Raw genomic sequence first — 21352 nt, 5'->3', positions numbered from 1 at the left:
CCTGTCATGTCGCTGCGCTTAGCTCGCCGTCGTCCAGCCACGTTCTGAATCGTGAAGCCAATAGCCACTCAATTTGACGTGACAAGTCCTTGAGTCAGTCAAGCCCGATGACCAGCAACCAACCAGCTATTCGTACAAAGTACAGTAACGCTTGACGCCTGGACCTGACTACAGTGTTGCCTTGATCCTGGTGAGACCCTTGCGCAGGGATGGATGGTTAAGGGCTGAAGAAAGCGCAAAACAGACGCTTGAGCTCATTGGGTACACTACCATACCACGAGCGCTATCACCAGATGAGTGATTTGCCCTGGTCGAAATGACGTCGAGTCTTTGACATATTCTTAATGCCAAGGACCAATATCCATGATGCATACTCCGTACAGACTGGGGGATCAAGACTCAACTTGATCAACACCAATCCAACATCACATGAGTTGTTGATCACGCGAGCTGCTTGCTGCTCACTCAACTGAAACAACTGAGATCCTAAACCCCAGATTTCTCACAGTTTGTACCCGAACCTTTGGGGACCTGGCGCTACTGCACGACAGTTCCATATTTAGTTCCCGCCAACTCAATGTTCCGACGCCATCGTATCAGCTCTTGTTAGAACGGATCATGTTTTCAGCTCTTTATTCGTCATGGTGTTTCCAAGCTGAGGAGCTATCTCTTCGTATAATAACGCCGAACACGTAAACGAAGGCCTCTAGTAGCACAGGCACAAGCACAAGCAACACGTATGTATATCGCTCAATAGACACTTGTCGGTTCATTTGTCAGCGATAGAATATGACATGCAAGATTGAACCTTTTCAGGGGAATTCATTAAGGACATGCTCGCTTATACGCGGGACTTCACATGGTTAAGCGACAAGCTAAGTGGTCATGTGTTAGAGTTGATCACATGCGTATCGCTTTGTTCACAGCTCAATACCGCACGTATTGTCCAATACATCTGAATTCGCCGGGCTGTACTAGTTATGATGTATGTATCTCATATTCATTCATCTCTCATGTCCAAACGTTACGACCGCCCTCAACGCCATAACACACTGATGCAACAATCAGGAGAAGCATCCAGTCTATCCAACCGCTGATGTAGATGTAGATAAAGAGTCAGATCCAAGCCAATTTCAGCATTATCCAATGCTTAACGAATCATAGTATATCAGCTATTCGGTCACTGCTGCTCCAGGACGTGGGAGCTGGTCAGGTCCAAAAGACATAGGCAAAATCTGCAAACCATTAATCGCAAATCCAGGAGTAAGAAAAGTATCATGACTGACCTGCTCCAACTTTACAACTACAAAATCCTCATTCTTGTCAAACATAATAATAGGCGTGTCCAACTTGCAAAACTCTCGAATGCTATATCAGCAACCCCGTTAGTCAAAACAGCACATTACAGCAACTTCTATCACCAATCAAAACAGCATAAAACTCACAACTGTCTGCACATCCCGCAAGGGCTCGCAGGCGGTGCAATATCCGTAGCTACGGCGATGGCCCGGAACCCACGGTGACCGCTTGTCACAGCCGTACCGAGAGCCACACGCTCTGCACAAGTTCCCACAGGGTACGACGCATTCTCAACGTTGGCACCGCTAGTGAGCTTGCCCTCGCTTGACAGAACCGTGGCTCCGACGCGGAACTGGCTGTAGGGGCAGTAGGCGGTCGCCTTTGCTGCTGTTGCACGAGTACGGAGCTCCGAGAACTCTTCCGGCGAGATGCCGTGTGCTTTGCAAACCTCTGCCGTTTTGGCGGTGTCGCCTCTGGTGATGGTCTCTGGAGTTTCCATTGGTAAAGAAGAAAGAGGAAGTGAAAGGGGGGAAGGGGAAAAAGAGAAGAAAGGGAAGGGAAAGAAAGAGAGAGAGCGTGTGATCGAGGGATAGTGATGCTTATATGTTGATATCTTGTCCCGTGTCCCGTTACACGATCGGGCGGGCCCTTATCGTTCATGTCTCCGCATCGGGCGCCTCCGTAATGCGGGGCTGGGCGCCGAAATGACGGACCTTCGGCAGTTTCCTACCAGCCAAGCATGGTGATTGCAGTAACATTCACTACCTATGGTCGTATTCAAGAATAGGTAGCTTGCAAGTTCAAGTATGTAAGTATTATTAGATGCTGACACGCATCTACTCATGTTCATGTTTCATTGTGACTATATACATGCACCTGTTCCTCCTTTCCCCTCCAAATTGTAACCAGCCATTCTCATTACAAATATAAGCACATAAGACAGAGCAGCACAAAACTCCAAACTCATCGCTCATGCCTACCGTCTACCTAGCGAGTTGTTGTAGACTGGTGCTTGAACGAACCCGGCAATCCCCTCATCCCTCCTCTTCTTTCATCTACTGAACCCCACTCGTCTTGCATAATATTGATTCCGAATAATGCTTCCCCTCATCAGATCCTCTTGTTCAAGACGTTTAGTAAAATCCATCAGACCCTCCAAGCTTGCTCGATATTGAGCCAACAGTTGGCGTCGACTGTGCCGAGCTGCTCGTGTCGCTTGGTGTTGCAGGCTCGACGACCTGGCTTCGAATAGATGTAATCCAGTCATGCTGTAGCAGTTCAACAGCTGATGATCGATTTCGGGGGTCTCTCGTGAAACATCTCTTCAAAAAGTCGAGTCCTTGGGGGCTCAGTTGGTCCGACGGTGGCAGCTGGGGTGGGTTTCCTTGAGCAATGTTGTACATGATCGCCCACTCATTGTCCAGTTGCGCCCAAGGTCTCCTGCCTGTCGCCATTTCTAGGATGACACAGCCCAGGGACCAAATGTCGACAGCCCCGGGCTTACCGGGATTCTCGCCCTTGATCACCTCAGGTGACATGTACATTGGCGTTCCTGTCATGGATCGGTTCGGCAACGACGGCTGCACATCTCCAGCAAGCGTGCGTCCTTGTCGAGCAATCCACTTGGCAGCGCCAAAGTCCACATACTTGATGATTCCGTTATGGTCGAGTAGAATATCTATGTCTTAATTAGTACCAGGAATCATCGTCAACTTAAAATGCACCACTTACTTTCGGGCTTGATGTCTCGGTGGGCAATGCCACTTTCGTGCAGGTAGACGAGACCCTCGAGAAGTTGGAGCGCGTATACCATGATGACTTGCTCGTCCTCGATCCGGCCATGTTCCAAAAGATTGGCCAACGATCCTCCCGAGCAGAACTCCATGAAAATGTATACTCGATCTCGATGAACTTCAATACCATAATATGAGACAACGTTGGGATGATCCAAGACTTCCAGCACACCCATCTCCTCTCTAATCTGTTCGGCAACCTGAGGTATCAACTTGGGGTCCTGAAGTCGAATTTCCTTGACGGCCATCAAGTGACCAGTGTCAAGGTTCATAGCAGCGTAGACGTTGCCAAACGTGCCGCCTCCCACGAATTGGCCTTGCTGCCAACGCATTGTGACGTTGGTTGCCGAGGACGAAAGGTATGCCAGCGACCGGTCAACCTCGTTATTACCTTCCAGCACTCTCCCAACTCCTTGTCGCTCAGCAATCTTCTCGCATCGGTATTCGTCCACTCTTTCGAGCTCCGACATACGCTGTTCTGTAACGCACCGGGAAGCCTCCTCGTCGTTCATCATTCGGTTCTTGTCAAGCTTTCGGAACTGTCCAACCAATGCCTCAATCCGCTCCTTCTCGGCCTGGGCGGCCAAATTTGACCTAGCTCCCATAACATCAAAATGGGAGATGAGAAGAGACATACATCCAGCAACCTTTGAACGAAGCTTGGCATACTCACCTTCACCAAGCGCGAGAATGTGGCGTCCTCTTGTCATGCCCATTGCTAATTCGAGCGCGAGTACAGCCCAACGGAACGTCTTTCGATCTGATGCGACACAGTCATCACAGATGAAGCTGACCCAGTCAAGGGCAAGCTTTGTCAACTTGAGATTGTTCATCTGTCGTCTGTTGCTATCCATGTAAAGCAACGAGCGCTGTCCGAATTCTGTGGCAAAAACGAAGCATGTTTGGATGAGTTCCTGGCAATCTTTGCCTCTGGCTTGTTTTCTGATAATCTCCACACTGTCCATGAAATTGTTGGAAAGCTTGTAGGCCACCCGCCTGATCTCTGTTAATCTTGAATTGACCTTTTGTATGTTTGATCGCGCTTCCTGAACGAGATCAACATGCATATCGACATTTTCAATGAAAGCTCTTCGTGCGTTGTGTAGGGTCTGGGGGCTGGAAGCGCAGAGCCGGATGTGGCCGCGCTTCAGATCAATGTTCAAATCACGTAGTGGGACTTCGATCGTTTCACCAAACCAGTTAAGCGGATCCTCTGGTCGAAGTATAAGAAGATATTGCTCTCCGAGCTCATCGGGAAATTGGTCTTTGGACGTGATGGCCATCATAGCCTGGATATCTTCAAGTCGCTCACGTAACTCCGGGGACGCAATCACATAGATATTATCCTGTTCGAGAAGACGTGTGTCCACTTGGAAGTGGCCGGAAGCAACTAGTTGATCATAAAACTTTTGCATGGTTTCGGGTGGGAATGAAATGCTGTAGTCCGAGGCGTGCTCATAATTGTCGTTCAGCATTCGAGTGAATCGTTGAAGCATTCGCTGACGAACGCGCACGGAATCAAGGCAAGCTTTGTAGCGTTTGCTCATTTCAGTCGCCGTCTCCTTTGGTTTTGCTTGCAGTTCTTTCTCAAAGGTCTGGCTAAGTCTGTGCAACGCCTTGAACGTCAACGAACTGAATTGCTCCGCAACCTCGATGTGACCGCGCTGCAGGTGGCTGCCGATTTCGTTGGCAAAGTCCCACTCCTGGAACAAAAGTTCGGCTTCTTTAAAAGTGTTTTTGTTTCCGCTCAGCTTCCAGTTTAACATCTTGAAGTAGTACTTCAACGCCTCCAGTACGACTTGATCAAAAGATTCATCGATACAGGGTGGCAGATCCCAGCCTGGTTCGGGGTTCGCAATGGAAGTGCACTCAATCTTGATTCGTATGGCAAACTTTAGCAGTAGCTGAAACTGAGAGATCATCTGATCTTGCATCAAAGGATTTTGCTGGGCAGACTCCTTAACTCTCCTAGCATAAGCGAGACGCAGCCGAGTGATCTCTTCAATGAGGCGTGAGGGGAAACTGATCAGGGTGAGAAGCTCCTCAAGGTACGGTGGGAGATGACGCTTGCGAAAGGCCTCGGAATTCCTGATAAGAGTGTCCTTCGCCTTGCTAATAACAGTGGATATAGGTGCAAGCATTCCCTTTTCTAGGTTTCCATTGTCATCGTTGTAAAGCGATTGCAGGCCATCTTCTTTCATTAGTCGATCAAGGAATGACGTTTCATCGTTGTTGATGCCGTTAACAGCAGGCGATCGTTGCTTGGTGCGTGTAAAATCGAGCTCTTCGTTCCCAACCCATTTCTTTAAAATATTCAGTTCGGTGTTGATCATTTCGTTTGTGTTATACCACGAGATGATGGCATCATGCGACTCCTTGAACGTAGCAGAATCTGCCGCCTTGTGCTCCGTTGCGAGTGCAGCCCAAGAGGGATACAGATTCTCGCACATCTGGATCTTAGCCACCATGTCTTTAACCTGTTCGTATGGTGGTTTTCCGGCCTCGCTCTCTCCTTTTATTTGAAAGTTGATTATTTCGTCGAGAGTACGGTCGAGGGTAGATCGAGATTCCTCCAGCATACGTCTTTGGACCGGAATATGTCTTCCACAAACTTTGGAGCGGATGCCTAGCCACAGTTCCGTCTTGTGAGCGCTTTTCCCAGCCTGCTGGTCTGCGGATCCAATCAACCGTTTCTTTTCTTGTCGTACTACATCTCCAGTAAGAACAGCCTCCAGCATGCCGTGCCACTCGAGCCTTTCACGGTTCTCTGGATCTTTCAAATCCTCATCTGTGGGTTGAAGAGTATCATTGCCGTAGAACATGATAGTCTCCTGGTCGAAACGGTCGTCATACGGGCCCTCCGATGAGGGTGTCTCCCCTTCTGAGTCCGAATCATTTCCGTTGAGGTTGGAGTACGACGTAAAATATCCTCCACTATAATCTTGTCGAAGTTTCTGTACATATGCTCGCTCTTGTGCGCGAAACCTACTTTCGTTCCGTGGGCGTGTTTTAGACGACGATCGGATAGACTCTGTGAAAGATGGTGTGGCCGGTGGGTGAGCTGGCTTTCTTGACGTGGCAGGATTATACGTGTTCGATGGTGTTCGGGCAGGCCCTAATGGTCGCTGCGGCCAGGAGCCGTTGGGGGTGTAGGCAGTACCGTCATCGCCGGTATTCGGGCCCCGTTGAGCTTTGGAGACACCGTTAATAACCGTTCCAGGAGCCAACGAAGTTAGAGATCCTGTATGGCCCGTTGCCCCATATCCGATCAAGTTGCCCAGTTCGTCGTGTCTTTCTGTCGCATGAGGATCGCCGTTGGATTCGATTGGAGTTTCAAGCCGATGGCCCCGGACCTTATCCGGGCGGCCATCATCTTCACTGCCTTGAAAACGAACCGCACGGGGTGATGACTCGGTCATCCTAACGGTTGTGTCTGGGCTGGCACCCAGGTGGAGTTGGTGTTGTTAGAGCCCCTCAGCGCCGCGTCGATTTCTCGTCTCGTTGGTGAGAGGAGGGTTAATAAGGGCACAACAAGGCCAGCATTAGAAGCTATCGTGCTGGTCGAGATGCAGTTGAAAAAATTACGATGGGTCGAAGATAGGCATGGAGAGAGGAGACTGAGCTTGAGGAGCTCCTGTTACATGTAGATCGAGATGGATCGCATGGAGGAGTGGCAACAGTGAAGCGCGTGCAAATTCACAGCCAATCATAGCGCATCAATCGGCTCGGTGGCGTGCCTAGCTTCGTCTTGCTGTGGCTGCAGCTACAGATTGTGGCTGTGCATCTGACCAAATAAACAGTTGAACAGCCAATTCATCAACTGTATATTCATTATTGTGCATCGTCAAGCTGCAGACTATTTTACATATATGAGATCTTGTCACATGGGGTATCCTATTTGGTCTCGTATTGCTCTGGTGCGCTGGTAACATTCTTAAGCGAGTAGGATTTACTTTTGGAATTTAACATCGAGGACGTTAACAAAGTGAGCCATTAGAAATCGTTCTCCGTGCAAAAGTTTAATTAACCAACACACAAATATGTCGTACATCAATAGGGACACCTTTTTGAGTCTAAAACCTTTGAATATTGCACCATCTTGGCAGCTATGTAAGCCGGCTGTGCAAGTCTCACCTCACATTCATCCATTAACTTCATCTCGCACAGCTTACCCTATATAGACAACGAATCGTTGACCGCAACACACCGTACAGCTTGCCAAAATTTGTTCAACAGAGCTTTCAGTGCTAAGCCCATATACGGTCACTGCTGAGGTGGACGAGCGTAACAAATGTCCGGAAGCCCAAGCATTTATGTCATTTGCCGCGCTCTGTTGCGCCAGGCATAACCCTGATGACGGCTCGGTGATGTCCCCAAGATGCTTGGTTAGACCAAAATTACTCGCGATTATGCGATTCATGCACACTGCGTAATGCAGAGATTATAACGAAGGGATATAGTCTGTGCCCGAGTCAACCCGAGAGGTGCCAAGATAGTCAAGCCACAAGCACAAACTCTGAGCCAAGGGGGGACCGGAACAGCCGTGAGCCGACACAAGTTTGCACAATCAAATGTGAGTCCGCCAAAGTAACTCTAGAAACCCATCTAGCCATCGTACTATGTATGTACCCTCACCCTGCGGCAGACCAGGCTCAGATGCCACTAACACCCATGGTGAAACCCCGGGATAACGCTCTGACCTGATGCCTCCCTGACACGGCCCAGAAAGGAAATCAGTATCTGAGTACATACATACGACGCAGATGGTGGCTTGAAGGCTACGTTTGACTGATCTTACCGCTTTCTCACTCTGATCAGCAAGATCTGGTTCATATCGGCCATAGGACCTGATAACTTTGACTCGCCTAATCTCAGCCTCGATTAGCTCCTGACTTCGGAGAACTGAAGCCCTCGATGTATTGCAGGAATTGCAGGAGGAGTCTGACTCGTTTTCAACATAAGCATCAAGATTGCTGCGGTTGTGTCCCCGATACCGCGTGCCGTGTTGACCAATAAGAAGCGATGCGAATGCAGCAAAAGCCGGACTGTATCCAGCCCTGACGTGCGGCATGGAGCCGCCATGCAAGGTTAGATTTTATCAACAGGGAGCATCGTCGTTGTGTGACGCTAGTTTCCTCGTTTTACTTACCTGCACAAAACCAGTACCAGCAAATATGTTACACTTCTATGCTTTCATAGGATTTAACATGTACTGCAGTTGGGTTCAAACCATCAGATTGCCGAGTTAGTGGTTATCAAGTGTTGGTAGTTTGGGTAATCCGATGGAAGAGCGGCGACATGCGCTAGAATTTCAGTTTGTTCACCATCAACTGGTTGAAGAAATTTGGTATATGATCGGCATGGGTACATCGTGTTTAATAATCACGGGGATTGACAGGAGCCTCCGCAGTAGTCAGAGACAGTATTGCGCGAGTACCGTTGTGCGCTGATCAATAACGGTTCTGATATCTGATAGTTGCACGCACACTCGAACATTCGGCCTTATTGTACTTCAACTCAAGGTTTAAGAAAAGATCGGCTCTGGTCCTAGCAATTCCTGGGTTGTCAAATAATTGTACAAATATGCCATCAGAAAAACCATGACGAACAAAAAAACGCACCCTGGTCAGATCAGCGTCGGTATCTATGCAGCTTGGCAGCATTAGTGCATATTCCTTACGCATGCACAGATTCATATCAAATCGTTGATGCTTTGACCAATGCAGCTATATTAGTTGGTCATTGCTCCACGCGGTTGCCATGCTCAGGGACCTTAAGAAAGCCACGTTGCCGTCAAGGCAAGATGCCCGTCGAAGAAGTCCGTCCTGATACAAGATTTCGTTATGACCGCCTTTTACGGTTAGCCTGACCGGTAGCTTATTTGACAAGTTCAACACCCTCAAGTAGGCCCTGAATGGTTGTGTCAACATAGCTAGTTGGACGTGTGCAACAAGCAGTACCCGGCTAGCGGTAATTAGCATGCAACCCTCTCACGGTGAGTTGCAAACTCATACCTCGTTCTTGGGCTTCAGAAAACGCAACGTAATTGATGGAGCGGAAGTTTTGGAGCTGCACGGTCTCGTAGTCAGGGCCCTTAGACGACTCAGCTGAAAGCTTCCATGTGAAACCAGCAGCCGAGCCTTGGCATCGCGTGGGGCCAGAAACCAAGATCCTTACTAGGGCTGACCAGGATGCACGAAATGAGGACGCTCCTGTAGGTACCCGACGGTTGGTCTTGTTAGACTAGTTGTCGCAACTTGGTGGGGAGCAAACTTTCCACCCCGGATTTGAACTGACTGCCAAGAACTTGAATGCCTGCCTCATGATACGTTTGAAGTTTGGCTATGCTGCGTTGGGGGATACACCGAATGTCTCGAACTATCTGAGCCAATGGCAACATTTGGTCTCTCAGGTCTCTCAGGTCTTTCAGGTGTTGCTGATGGGCCGGGATACGGGGCTGATTGTTGATCGCCGTGCTCGGATCATAACTTGATACCGACACTAACGGATGTTAAACATCATGAGGCGGGATATTGTGGGTTGCATGACCGGCAAGGCGAGCTGGATTCTAGGCCGAAAAGTCTTGCATAATACTCCGTACAGCATACCCTGATTGTAATGGGACGATCTACCATCAAGGTAGTCGGATGAATATGCGACGGACGGGAAGCGGGAGAGGAGTAAAAGTGGGAGGTGGGAGGGAACGCGTACATCGGATAATACCATTATTGAAGTTAGAACATTCCTAAAAGCAGGGAATATCCTTACAGATAAACAATTACTAATGAGGTTGAGATGAAAAATGAAGCCACAGCAATTGCACAGGTACGGGAAGCCGCAATGCTCAGTCATGGGATTCACTAACGTTAACTGCTCCTACCCTACCTAAGTTAGAGAGGTTCCGCCATTGCTCCTTCCATGCACTTCGAACAACAGGAAGGGAAGGAAGGAAGGAAGGAAGGAACACAGGGAATTGTCGAACGATGGCATCCTGCGACAACAGGAATACCCATCCTTCATCAAAACCACCACCATAATTTATCTACGTAACCAAACAAGCCTTGTAGGACGATCGTTTGACGACTGGATCCTTGGCTTCCATTAGTGTATGCAGAGGAAGTCGCCATCACGCCCTGCACAAACGTATGGACAACACGGTGTTGTACGGAAAATGTCTGGAGCTAAAGTTCCGCAACTCCCAGAAAAACAATTGCTGATTTTATGTCCTGTATCAAGGAGTCAGCCATAGTTACGACATTAACGGCTCGTTTACGATTGAACCTATCCCGACACATCGGTACTCACGTCAAACGCGCCAACATCCTCGCAAGGGCTGTTTCGTGGCGTTGATCCCAGTCCTCGCCGTTGAAAGGGAATTAGGGAGAAGGTGACATCGCAGTCTGTTAGCGATGAATCTGCACCCACCCGACAAAGTTTAACCAATCTTTGTCGTTTGCGCCAACGGACCGCCGCCCATCAAGCCATCAATCATCCAATCTACAGACACTGCACTGTCTTCGGCAACCTTGCATCGGTACTGCCGGTACCTAGTGCAGAGGTACACTTTTTTCCTTTTGGTCAAAATGATCATCGACAACGGATCGTCGGCTATTCTGATCTATTTTCTTTTTCTGAATCTACAGCAGTGAGGCTGAGGGTAGATTTGGAGTAGGACGCCCAGCAGCGAGACCAACAAGAAAGACATCAGCCCTTCCAACTAGCGGCAGACATGATGGCCCAATCGCATTATCAGTTTTCCTTAAGGATTCAACTAGATTTAATCTTCTCCCGATGGCGTGTGGCCGAGCGCCCCCCGAATCGTCCTTTTTCTTCGACTTGCATTGTTAGGACTTTGCCACTCACCAAATCTCTGTTGGTCCATCTTCTAAAGCACCCATTTACTACTATGTAACGCTCTCTTTCTCTCCATGTAACAGTAACAGGGGTACCTCGGCTCCTCGTACCGATATTAAAAGCTGGCGACGCATTGCTGGGGGTTCGTTGGAAACAGACGAAAGAGCAAGGGCTAGGCAATTTACTGTTTGCCGTCGTTCGAGGTCCAGGATGAGACCGTTAGACATGCGACACCCCACTAGCTAAGAGTAAGTTGAGAGCACACTCCACTCCACTCGCTGTCACACAGACCTGGACCTGGCTTGACTCCGGCATGACAGGAGAGATCAAACCCTGGACCAAGCAAAATATCTCTACTAGCCCTTACGTTTGCTTTCTTAATCCCCGTCCCGCTTGAGCAAAGACCCCCGAAGCAGAAACGAGGATGTCAAGGTCCCCGCCGACGCAGTGTCTTTGGGATCCTTGACTCTCGTACCGGTCCCCATCTATAACCACCACCGAGATCGCCCTCAAAAAAAATTTAATGAATCGATGTCTCTTTCTTCTGGATCATCCATCTCACGTATTGCCTTGTCGTTCATTACCCAAACCTAGTTATTGATGCTTTTGCCTCTGTGATCCTACCCACACAGAGTTCGACTATAATATACACTGTCACTCCCCCAACTCTCTCTCCATCTCCTGTCTAACACACCGTTGGACTGTTACACCGTACCGGGCTATCTATCAGAAACGCTCAATATCAATTACAGCGGGTCTTGAGTTCATTTAGCTTTGACTGCTTTGACTTGACCAGGCTCGAGTCTTCATCCACAAAGCTCGTTCTTCACCCTTTCACAGAGCCATCTGTCGACAGCGGACAAAAAATACATTTTTCGGTAAGTTGTTTCCATGCTTGAAGGGAACGCGATGTTTATTGTGGTGCGTGAAGCTAACTGTTTTGCGGGTTACCTTCCATACTCTGCCATCATGTGCGACTTTACCAAAAACTATTACATCTATATGTCATGTACCGATCCCGGAACGCATTTTTGCAAGACCTCGATCGACGGAAGCCGAGAGTATGCTTGCTCAAAGGGACCTCATGAACGCTACATTGTGCTTCCTGAAAACTGCCCGCTATGTTGCGGATGAAGCGGACACGATGTTGGAAGAGCCTACATGATCAGAGACAAAGCATGCCCTGCCAGCGAGAATCCCATCATGTTAACTAGGGAGGAGCCTCAAAACCTACCTTGGTGTAGAACTGGGCCCTGGCGACGTGCTTGAGGCGGCAAAGGCACTTTGACTGCCACCCTGAGCTCTCGGAAACGGGTAAAGGGTTCGAATTTGAGCGTAACAACCCCTGGCCTCGGCCTCCCAGAAGGTCCTACAGGAAGGGAAATAGGAAATGGCCAGACAAATAACGGGACAAAGAAAGGATACGTGTAGTTCCATGATGAAGGATAATCAGGAGACACAAAAGAAGACGAAACGAAACCAGCGCTTAATAGTCAAGTTTGAAAGTTGAAACTACTACTGAATTCCACGGTCTAGTTCTGCTGGCATGTCGATATTTTGTATTGAGATTACAAAATTCAATTATGGAAGACAAAATGCAAAGACGTCGAAAAACAAGGCAGCACATATGATAAGTGTTGCTATAACTAGTGCGGTCATGGAACTCTAGCGAGCTGGACCAAATAGATAGTATTGAAATTAATAGATCGTATGTATAGTATATTGGAAAGTGTTGGAAACTACTCTAATGAATCTTTCCCCATGTCCATGATCGAAGGATTCTCAACCCTAGTGGTGTTGCGAGTATGGCGAGAGCAGGCGAGGCGTACACCAGCGGCAAGAGTCATTGTTGCCTTTGACCCAGGCTCTACAGACCAACCACGACAATACACGCATCCAGAAGATGTTAATGGTTGTAGTTATCACGGAAACGAACAAGGATGAACCTGGTGTTTCTGCTGACTGGATGGGTGCATCGGGGTTGATCTCTAGCGACCAATGTCATGTTGGCGATTGAGGCGTGTCTTGATTAGTCCACCTGCTTCATACTATCTCAGGTAGGCAAAACGTGCCTTAGTACGCAAGCTAGGGCTTCTGGAACGATAAGCCACTAACGATGAATCGAGACTTCCAACACCCCCACCAAGCAATCCCTCTGAAACAAAAGACAGCGTACGTATATACAAAACAAGGATAAACAACAGATAGAGAAGAGCTATCCAATGGAAAATGGGGCTTGGCTGGAGATGAAGGGTCCAGACCGCGGGGTGTGAGGAGGAGGGGGAATAAGCATAAGCGCGCCCTAGATAGAGATGCCGCGCGGGATGAGCCTTTTGGTAAGGCGGACCGTAACGGCCAATGAGTCCCTGATACCAAGGAGATGAGAGAAAACAGGGCTTGTTCTGCAGCTGAAAACAAGACAAAAAAGAAAAGAGAAAGGACAAAAAAAGAAAGGAAAATTAGGCGAGATCTGTCGTATATTGAAACCCGGTTGGCTGGGGGCAATGTCAGCTCATCCGCGCTTAAACTTAAGGCGGATACGCCACTGTGGTAACGAATGCTCGATGCCCAACGTTTTGGGTACAGGGCTATCCGCATGATATGTAGCAAACATGATGTTGACAAAACCAGACGCCAACCTTTTGCTGAAACGTATTGCGGATTAACTAGCGTTGAATGCGATTGTCTATGCGTACCTACCTGGTCCAAGCAAGACTCCTCAGCTATTCTGCATTGAGGAATTCTTGCGTGAAGGAAGCATTCTAGGCTGGCTAACGCATCAACCGTAGCCCTTTCGTCTTATTAGTGTATGCGTAGCCAAGCTGCACCCCAGTGCAATGACACGGAACATACCGACCACTCTCGTTTCATTAATATCCGGGAATATTGAAGTATGTAGTCATGGGCCATGGTGTGGGGGCTGCCGACAGATAAGCTCAACATTACCAGGTACGTGGGTATGTAGTCCGTGGAGAACTCTAACAGAATCTAGGTATTTCGCGGAGACATATATCCGTATACTTGGCTCTTACTATAAACGTTGCCGGCCGAGCATGCAGGTACAGGGGGAGATGTGGCTCGCAACACGGCTCGTAACTTGTAAGAGTAATCTAAGACAGTCCAAATTTGCACAGACCAGACAGAGACATCTCACGTGAATATGCTACCCGGGTTTAGCATCACTAACTAACAACAATGTCCCGGCCATTTCCACATATCTTGGTGTAAGTCCAGTCGCCGAGGCATACCCAACGGGGACATGACGAGCGAGAGCCTATTACTAACACAAATTTATGACATGCAGCCAGACTTGGTCCAGGCTGTCCCGGGAACTCGTATCTGGTCATGATAAACTTTGATACATCCATGCTGCTGTCGCTATACCTACCTGCGATATGGTTTTGCGGCCCGGGCCTTAAACTCGGCCGAGAATGCGGCCAAAGAGTGGAGTTTGACCCCGGATTCCTCGAGGACCTTGGATCCACCCAGAACCGAGGCACGTAGTAGCACGCGCAAAACCCCCGACGGACCTTTCGGCTAATCAATCGTTCTTTCTCCTGACAACTAAATCGCCATCTAGTACATCACTTCCCCGGATTATTTATATATATACAATCTATATCAGCTTCAACTGATCTATTTGAACACTGTTTCATTAAACATTTTGCCCTGTACTACATCGTCACCAAGCTTGTAACGAATTGAGCCAGATTACAATGTCTGTTCCCGAATCCGAGTACCTCAGTCCTGTCTGGAAGGATGGCATCTTCAGTCAGTTTCCTCACGAAATCTCACTTGTATCAATGCGCTAATGCATGTCAATGTCTAGATGGACGCGTCGTCTTTGTCACAGGCGGCGCAGGAAGTATCTGCAGCATGCAAACCCGAGCATTAGTTCGTCTCGGTGCGAATGCATGCATCGTTGGCAGAAGCGTCGACAAGACTGAGAAGGCGGCAAAGGAGATCGAATCTGTTCGAGAGGGAGCCAAAGTGATAGCAATCGGAGGCTGTGATGTCCGCAAGGTACGACGCGTGCATTCTTTCAACGCTGATTATGCTGATGCTGACTTGCTCTAGGTTGATAGTCTTCAGGCTGCGGCTGAGCGATGCGCCAAAGAGCTGGGAGGAATTGACTTTGTCATGTAAGACCTCACCATCTGCGAGATAATGTTTGACTTGAGTTTACTAATGCTTGTTGGTAGTGCCGGCGCGGCTGGCAATTTCGTCGCCCCCATAGAAGGACTAAGCTCCAATGCCTTCAAATCAGTAATGGATATCGATGTACTGGGAACCTTTAACACAGTCAAAGCCACCATGCCCTATCTTCTGCGTAGCTCCAACCCTCGCATCATCTACGTCTCTGCGACATTTCACTACACAGGCATGCCGCTCCAGGCACATGTTTCTGCTGCCAAAGCATCCGTGGACTCTCTCATGGCCTCGGTCGCTCTCGAGTACGGACCAAGGGGCGTTCAGAGCAATGTCATCGCCCCGGGAGGCATCGAAGGCACCGAAGGTCTAGCACGACTGGGAAGTGATGCAGAGAGTGAAAAGAAGAGATATGCCAAGAGCATCCCATTGGGTCGCGCGGGCACCGTACGGGATATCGCAGATGCGACAGTATTCTTGTTCAGCGACGCCGGAAGCTATGTCAGCGGACAGGTCCTGGCCGTGGACGGCGCTGCGTGGAGGCGTCAAGGAGCCTTGGGCGTGGGAACCGAGGCTGGCATGGAGTATCCGGATTATCTTCTCAAGGGAGAGTTTTCACAGAACTTGCGAGATCCTCGAAAGACGGCCAAGGTAAAGCTGTGATTGAATACCAGGCCAAGAGGGCTGGTATCTTATCAGTCGAGAATCGGAGGTGACGGAGATATGCGTTCTGGGTCGATAGATAAACATCCAACCGGGGACCCGCTTTGTGATGGCATCTCCGGGGAGAATGCGGATGGGAAGATATCAGTCAGTAGAAGAAGTGTTTGTCAAGGATAATTATTTAATTTGTATCTCGAAAGATATTGAGAAGCTGAGTTACATGTTGAATATGTCAAGTTGATAGAAATTAAATACTAACCACTTTTGACCCCCCATAATAAAACAAATACCAATTGGAATTCCCTGTCCACCATCTGGGAGCGAAAAAGACTCTGACAACGGGTCAATAAACGATATTGAACGGGGATAAGACGGCACAATAGATCCGTCAATAGAGCCGCGACCCGACCGAGATCCAATTAAACCCGCCTCCGATGGCCGTTGTTAAATTCTTCTTCCCCTCTTCAAAAGTCAATTGGTCAATTTGCGGCTTCCATCTGATTACTGCATACTGGTTAACTGGCTGTGAGCTTGCATTAGTTCGCCGCTCAAGGAGGGGTAGCTACAGAAGCTGTCCAAGCTGGACCTCGACTAGGTAGGAATTGGAAGCTGGATGTCGAGAGCTTCCACTTTGCTTGGTAGGTCTGTCACGGAGAATTTGTATGCGTCAAGTTGTGCAGTTGAAACGAGATGAATCGAAATAAGAAGATATATCCATTTGGACGGGATACTCCAGCCAAGACAACTTACGACTGCCTGGTTAGATGTAGTCACTGTCAGACAAATGACCTTTACAAGGAGAAACCATCTTCATCTAGCTCACTCTTCCACTAGCCTAGTATTCACTGACTGTATGCATATCCATAACCTTGCAGTGGTTTACCCGCTCAACGCCGAATCACCCGAGGCGGGGAACTGCCCCATACATAACATAAGTTTGTAAAGCAATCTAGGCAATGATAAAGGCTAGCTCGGGAGTACTTATACTCGCTTCTTCTCCAATCTCTTCATCACGCCCTCGTCAGCATCGGCTCATAATCAACCAAGCGTGAATAGCTTCACCCGTATCCACATCTAGCCAAGATGCACGCCAAGCTGTCATCCCTCCTCTTCCTCTCCTCCATCCCCTCTTTTACTCTCGCCGAAGATGTTCTAGGCCTGTACATCTTCCACCGTCATGGAGACCGCACCGCCAAGGCTTGGAAGCCCGTCAACTTTACCGCTCTCGGAGCCGACGAGGTCCACTCCTCCGGGTCCTGGTACCGCGACACTTATGTGAGCAAGGATGCGCCCCGAAAGATCTCCGGCCTCAGCTCAGAGTCCGTGGCTCTGTCCCAATTAGATGTTACTTCGCCCGTGGACGCTGTCCTCCAAAACTCGGCCCTCGTCTTTCTTCAGGGCCTTTACCCTCCCACCCAGCAGGCCGAGACCCTTGCCAATGGATCCAAGGTTGAGGCTCCTCTGAGCGGATACCAGTACATCCCAATTGCTTCTGTTGAGAGTGCTGCTAGTGATAAGCACTCCGAGAGCAACGCTTGGCTGCAGGGCAACAGTGGCTGCACAAACGCTGAGGCCAGCTCCAATGCCTACCTCTCGTCTTCCGCGTTTGATAAGACCTACAAGGAGACTGAGGATTTCTACCAGAGCCTTCTTCCCGTGATCCAAAAGACCTACGGCAAGGATGAGGCCAACTTCCGAAATGCCTACACGAGTATGTTGCCATTCTTCTTAGAAACCTGCCTGTCTGTACCCTGCTAACAAAATCAGTCTTTGATCTTATTAATGTTGCACGCATCCACAACTCCAGCATTCCCTCTGATAACCTTCTCAAGGAGTCTACCCTGGATAAGCTCTACAACCTCGCCTCTATCCACGAGTGGAACCTTGCCTACAACAGCAGCGAGCCTGTCCGTGCCATTGCTGGCTCCGTTCTCGGTGGCCAGATCCTCGAGGCTCTTGAGCCCCTCGCCGAGGGAAAGAAAGCGCCCAAGGTGAACATCCAATTTGGTGCCTACGGTGCCTTCATGGCTTTTTTCGGTCTGGCTGGTCTCGACAAAGCCAGCTCTGACTTCATGGGCATCGTCGACTATGCTTCTTCTATGGCCTTTGAGCTTGTTACAAACGTCACCAACCCTACAGTTAACGATGTCAGTGTCCGCTTTTACTTTGCCAACGGCACCGCTGGCGAGAACACCCCCAAGTTGTTCCCCCTCTTCGGAGATGATGCCACCACCCTCTCCTGGAAGGACTTCAAGACTGGCATGACCGGGTTCGCTATCGAGGACACAAAGCACTGGTGCAAGCTCTGTGGAAACACCGACGGCACCTGCGCCAGCAGTAGCTCAGGTGACGACGATGATGACTCGGCGTCTTCCAGCTCCAACTCTGGTGGCTCAAGCGGCGGCATTTCTAAGCCCGTTGCCGGTGTGATTGGAGCTCTCGTCACGCTGGTGGTCATTCTTGGTGTCCAAGCAGCCGTCATTCTGATTGGCGGCTTGCGCCTCGTCAAGAAGTCGACTCTTGCTCCTGCAGCAGCAGCTTCGGCACCTGCCATGGCCAAGGCTTAAGGAAGGACAGATGAAATTGGATGAGGGAGAAAATGTATCCGATAATGATGTTATAATGTATATACCAATATGAAAATTCCGGCCAAAAAATCTATCGATTATGTTCTGAGAGAATGTCCTGGTCTATCATAGCTAGAAATGTTGAAATGAGATGGTTTAAACAAACAGCCCACCAGAGTAATTAAGCATTAAATATTACAAAACGAAATGTCCAACGTTTCAATCAAAGAACCTCTTTCAGGATATTTACCTGAGACCAGTCATAGCAAGTAAATCGTGGCGATAGTAATATGCTCGCACCCGCTTGCCATATATGTCTGAAGGTGGTCAGTAACAAGCCATGTCGTATACCGGAACAAGCGACCACTTACACATGGGGATGCTTAGTAAGCACACGCCTACTTGAATCGAAGCAATTGATATCATTGTCCGTTCGATGCCGCCATTATTGATCCAATTGTAGGCGAAGAACGTGAGCATGAAGCTGAAGAAGTTTTTGAATATAATCATAATTGTGAAACCTTCGATAGTCAAATCACCTGGACACAAGTTAGCAAAAAAGGACGCAATAGCTGCCGGAACAACATACGATATGCGTCAACAATATATAAGGAACTGGCTACAGCACCAATGACCATCCCTGCGACTTCAAAGCCGAAAAAGATGAGAGGTACCTGGTACGGATATCTCTTTTCTATCACACCGGGAGCTGTTAGAGCAAAGCCGAACAAACCAATGCCACCAATAATCATCATTGGTATGATAAGAAGGATACGGAATTCGGGCTCATATATGCCTTTGTTGAGCTTGGTCATGTATTTCACGCTCGTGTCGGCAAGAAGACCTGCCAGCATGAACCCTATCACTGCGCCGATGAAAGGACCCGTATAAGTGTAGCCAGCATCGACTTCACCCCAGTAGTAAGGAGGACCGATGAAAATAGCGGCCACAATAACTCCAATGAATACTGTCCATCCAATCATGGTACCCTGGATAAGGCAGCCCCATATGAACGCTGGGTGAGTCAGGAGAGGGAATGGCCGTAATAGAAGTACCCAGTATCGCTCGTCCGTTTTCCGACCGTCAAACAACGAGATTGACTGGAGAAAGGTCTTTTTAGGAGTGGTGGAATTACCAATAGGCTGGAGAGCGTTCGACTTGGGAAAGAGTGTAAACCCTGGCGCGTGTTGGTCGAGTTCTTGGGCCATTGCTTCCCCAGAGTCTCGTTGTGGCGACGGAGTTTGACGTTTGTCCTTTGTTGTCAATTCTATTCCAAGCTCGCCAGTGGTATCTGTATTCAGGCTTGCTTCCCTTCGATACGCGGTCTCGGGGCACAAAAAGAAGACCGCCGGCAGAGTAGCGGCAAGAAAGATTGCCACGAAGTAGAATGTCCATTTCCACCCCATTTCATGAGTGATCTTACCCACCAAGATAGGTGTGAAGAAGGCACCGCCAAAAACAGCCAGATTGGTAAAAGCCATGCGTACTCCTCGCTGGTGAACAAAGTAGAGGTCACCAACAGCCGCATTGAGAAAACTCTCATAAGGCGCACATCCTACGCCCTGCACGATTCTGGCACCAATGAAACTGCCATAATTTGTCCCGACAGCCCCAGCCCATGCGCTCGAGGCGATAATTATAAGTATACCGATGAGGAACAAGTGTCGCTTTCCCCAAATGCGACCGGACGGAACGAAGAAAATGGCACCAGCACCACATCCCAGCAAAAAGTATCCTGTCAAGAGCGCGACTTTGGTGAAGTCTTTGGCGAAGAGGAGAGAGATTGTGATGGTATTGGCGGCGAGGATAGGACCGAGTGCGGTAGCAAGAATGCCAGCGAAGCAAAGGAGGAAGGTTATCAAGTCGCGTCGCAAAAGTGACCAATTCAGCGGATCGTTTGGGTCATCAGAAGGTTGAGGGATCTGATATTGGTGTCAGCTTGAGCGCAACAGGATCAGGAGCCGCTGAAACGTACAAGAATGATAGTTTCTTCTCCTACTCTAACACGCTTGAGATTTCCATGCTGCTCGTCAGCGGTCTGGGGCTGTGACGGGTCGTCAAAGTATCGTGTCGTGCCTAGGGGTAGATGGCGAGTCAACTGATGGTGTCCAGAATTGACATCGGCGATGAGGGTTTAATACCCCCACATCACCAATGATATGAATGCAAATACATACCAGGAACATGCTCGATGTCCTTGGCCTCGAGAATGCCCAGGGGCATATTGAACGAGATCGAAATACTACCGATCTGGGACTGGAGACTGTGGTATACTGCAGGTAATGTGGAGCGGCGAATATCACGTCATGAAGTCGTGCACGACTCGACTCGACTGCAGAATATGGCTTGAAAGTAAAGGTACTGGAAACGACTTGTGGAAGAAAGAGGCCTTTTCCCCAAGGTAAGATTCGATAGGTTTAGTCTGAGGCGGCGGCTTGTTCCAGATTGATATTGTCAAGTCGTCAACTTTTTACGTAGTAGTTAGAGATGATCAGTGGATGGACAGACAGAGTAGGTGAGATTCGCGTAGTAAATATGGGGGTGGAGAGGGTCCGAGGGTTCCGCTTGTTTCTCCAATTGCCGTGATTGAATGACTGGGGTACAGGCACCGGTTCGTTGGAATACCACCTACAAGGTTGGAGAGACTGCAGATCCGAGAGCAATTCTTCCAAGATTTTCATCGCTCTCCATGCTTCATGTCCCCTCATTTGCTGTCCATCCTTGGCGGACAGCTGACAGGTTAACTAATGCTAATACATAATAATTGCTAATCGCAAACACAGTGGCATCGTACTGTGATAGCGCGGAAGCAACGGGCGATCAGACTGATCAGCTTTTGCTGCACGCCAATATTATCCTACCGCATGGTAATATGGCAGCATGGATACTAACAGAAGCCGTCAGATAGCAATTCAGGATCTACAGTACACATAGTACACGGATTTATCCAATAGAATGGTCGAGGGGCTTGGCCTCAATGGCACGCCTGAATAGAGGTCTGCTAAAGTCAAAGGGATCTCAAAGCAT

At 48.9% G+C, this 21352-nt stretch overlaps 8 protein-coding genes across 8 annotated transcripts; 3 read left to right on the top strand and 5 right to left on the bottom strand.

Annotated features, from left to right (window-relative positions):
• Positions 1-1172: 1172 nt before the first annotated feature.
• FGSG_00409 (uncharacterized protein) lies at positions 1173-1842 on the bottom strand (the record flags this gene model as incomplete). Its single annotated transcript, XM_011317773.1, has 2 exons — positions 1446-1842; positions 1173-1368 (listed from the first exon to the last, which is right to left on the bottom strand). The coding sequence occupies exons 1-2, from the start codon at positions 1796-1798 to the stop codon at positions 1173-1175; spliced, it is 549 nt and encodes a 182-aa protein (XP_011316075.1). The 5' UTR covers positions 1799-1842.
• A 272-nt stretch (positions 1843-2114) lies between these two features.
• Positions 2115-6708, bottom strand: FGSG_00408 (uncharacterized protein). Its single transcript, XM_011317772.1, has 2 exons — positions 3031-6708; positions 2115-2977 (listed from the first exon to the last, which is right to left on the bottom strand). Exons 1-2 carry the CDS (start codon positions 6509-6511, stop codon positions 2433-2435), a joined length of 4026 nt encoding a protein of 1341 aa, XP_011316074.1. The 5' UTR covers positions 6512-6708; the 3' UTR covers positions 2115-2432.
• Positions 6709-7142: 434 nt separating this feature from the next.
• FGSG_11764 (uncharacterized protein) lies at positions 7143-8163 on the bottom strand (the record flags this gene model as incomplete). The annotated part of the gene is given in 4 exon segments (XM_011317771.1): positions 7143-7265; positions 7300-7517; positions 7722-7832; positions 7845-8163. 4 exon segments carry the CDS (start codon positions 8161-8163, stop codon positions 7143-7145), a joined length of 771 nt encoding a protein of 256 aa, XP_011316073.1.
• Positions 8164-8991: 828 nt separating this feature from the next.
• FGSG_11763 (uncharacterized protein) lies at positions 8992-9818 on the bottom strand (the record flags this gene model as incomplete). Its single annotated transcript, XM_011317770.1, has 4 exons — positions 8992-9002; positions 9107-9304; positions 9390-9593; positions 9701-9818. 4 exons carry the CDS (start codon positions 9816-9818, stop codon positions 8992-8994), a joined length of 531 nt encoding a protein of 176 aa, XP_011316072.1.
• A 1727-nt stretch (positions 9819-11545) lies between these two features.
• On the top strand, positions 11546-13152 carry FGSG_11762 (uncharacterized protein). The gene is made up of 2 exons (XM_011317769.1): positions 11546-11799; positions 11890-13152. Exon 2 carries the CDS (start codon positions 11916-11918, stop codon positions 12078-12080), a length of 165 nt encoding a protein of 54 aa, XP_011316071.1. The 5' UTR covers positions 11546-11799; positions 11890-11915; the 3' UTR covers positions 12081-13152.
• Positions 13153-14662: 1510 nt separating this feature from the next.
• FGSG_00407 (sporulation protein SPS19) lies at positions 14663-15758 on the top strand (the record flags this gene model as incomplete). Its single annotated transcript, XM_011317768.1, has 4 exons — positions 14663-14717; positions 14776-14969; positions 15024-15088; positions 15149-15758. The coding sequence occupies 4 exons, from the start codon at positions 14663-14665 to the stop codon at positions 15756-15758; spliced, it is 924 nt and encodes a 307-aa protein (XP_011316070.1).
• A 1083-nt stretch (positions 15759-16841) lies between these two features.
• FGSG_00406 (uncharacterized protein) lies at positions 16842-18325 on the top strand (the record flags this gene model as incomplete). Its single annotated transcript, XM_011317767.1, has 2 exons — positions 16842-17469; positions 17526-18325. 2 exons carry the CDS (start codon positions 16842-16844, stop codon positions 18323-18325), a joined length of 1428 nt encoding a protein of 475 aa, XP_011316069.1.
• A 246-nt stretch (positions 18326-18571) lies between these two features.
• Positions 18572-20548, bottom strand: FGSG_00405 (uncharacterized protein; the record flags this gene model as incomplete). Its single annotated transcript, XM_011317766.1, has 5 exons — positions 18572-18642; positions 18697-18864; positions 18915-20247; positions 20301-20401; positions 20503-20548. 5 exons carry the CDS (start codon positions 20546-20548, stop codon positions 18572-18574), a joined length of 1719 nt encoding a protein of 572 aa, XP_011316068.1.
• Positions 20549-21352: the final 804 nt, after the last annotated feature.

The sequence above is a fragment of the Fusarium graminearum genome, chromosome 1 (assembly GCF_000240135.3).
Source record: "Fusarium graminearum PH-1 chromosome 1, whole genome shotgun sequence".
NCBI classification, from domain to species: domain Eukaryota; kingdom Fungi; phylum Ascomycota; class Sordariomycetes; order Hypocreales; family Nectriaceae; genus Fusarium; species Fusarium graminearum.
Note: the sequence above shows the minus strand (reverse complement) of the source record. Positions and strands in the feature narration are given on the sequence as shown.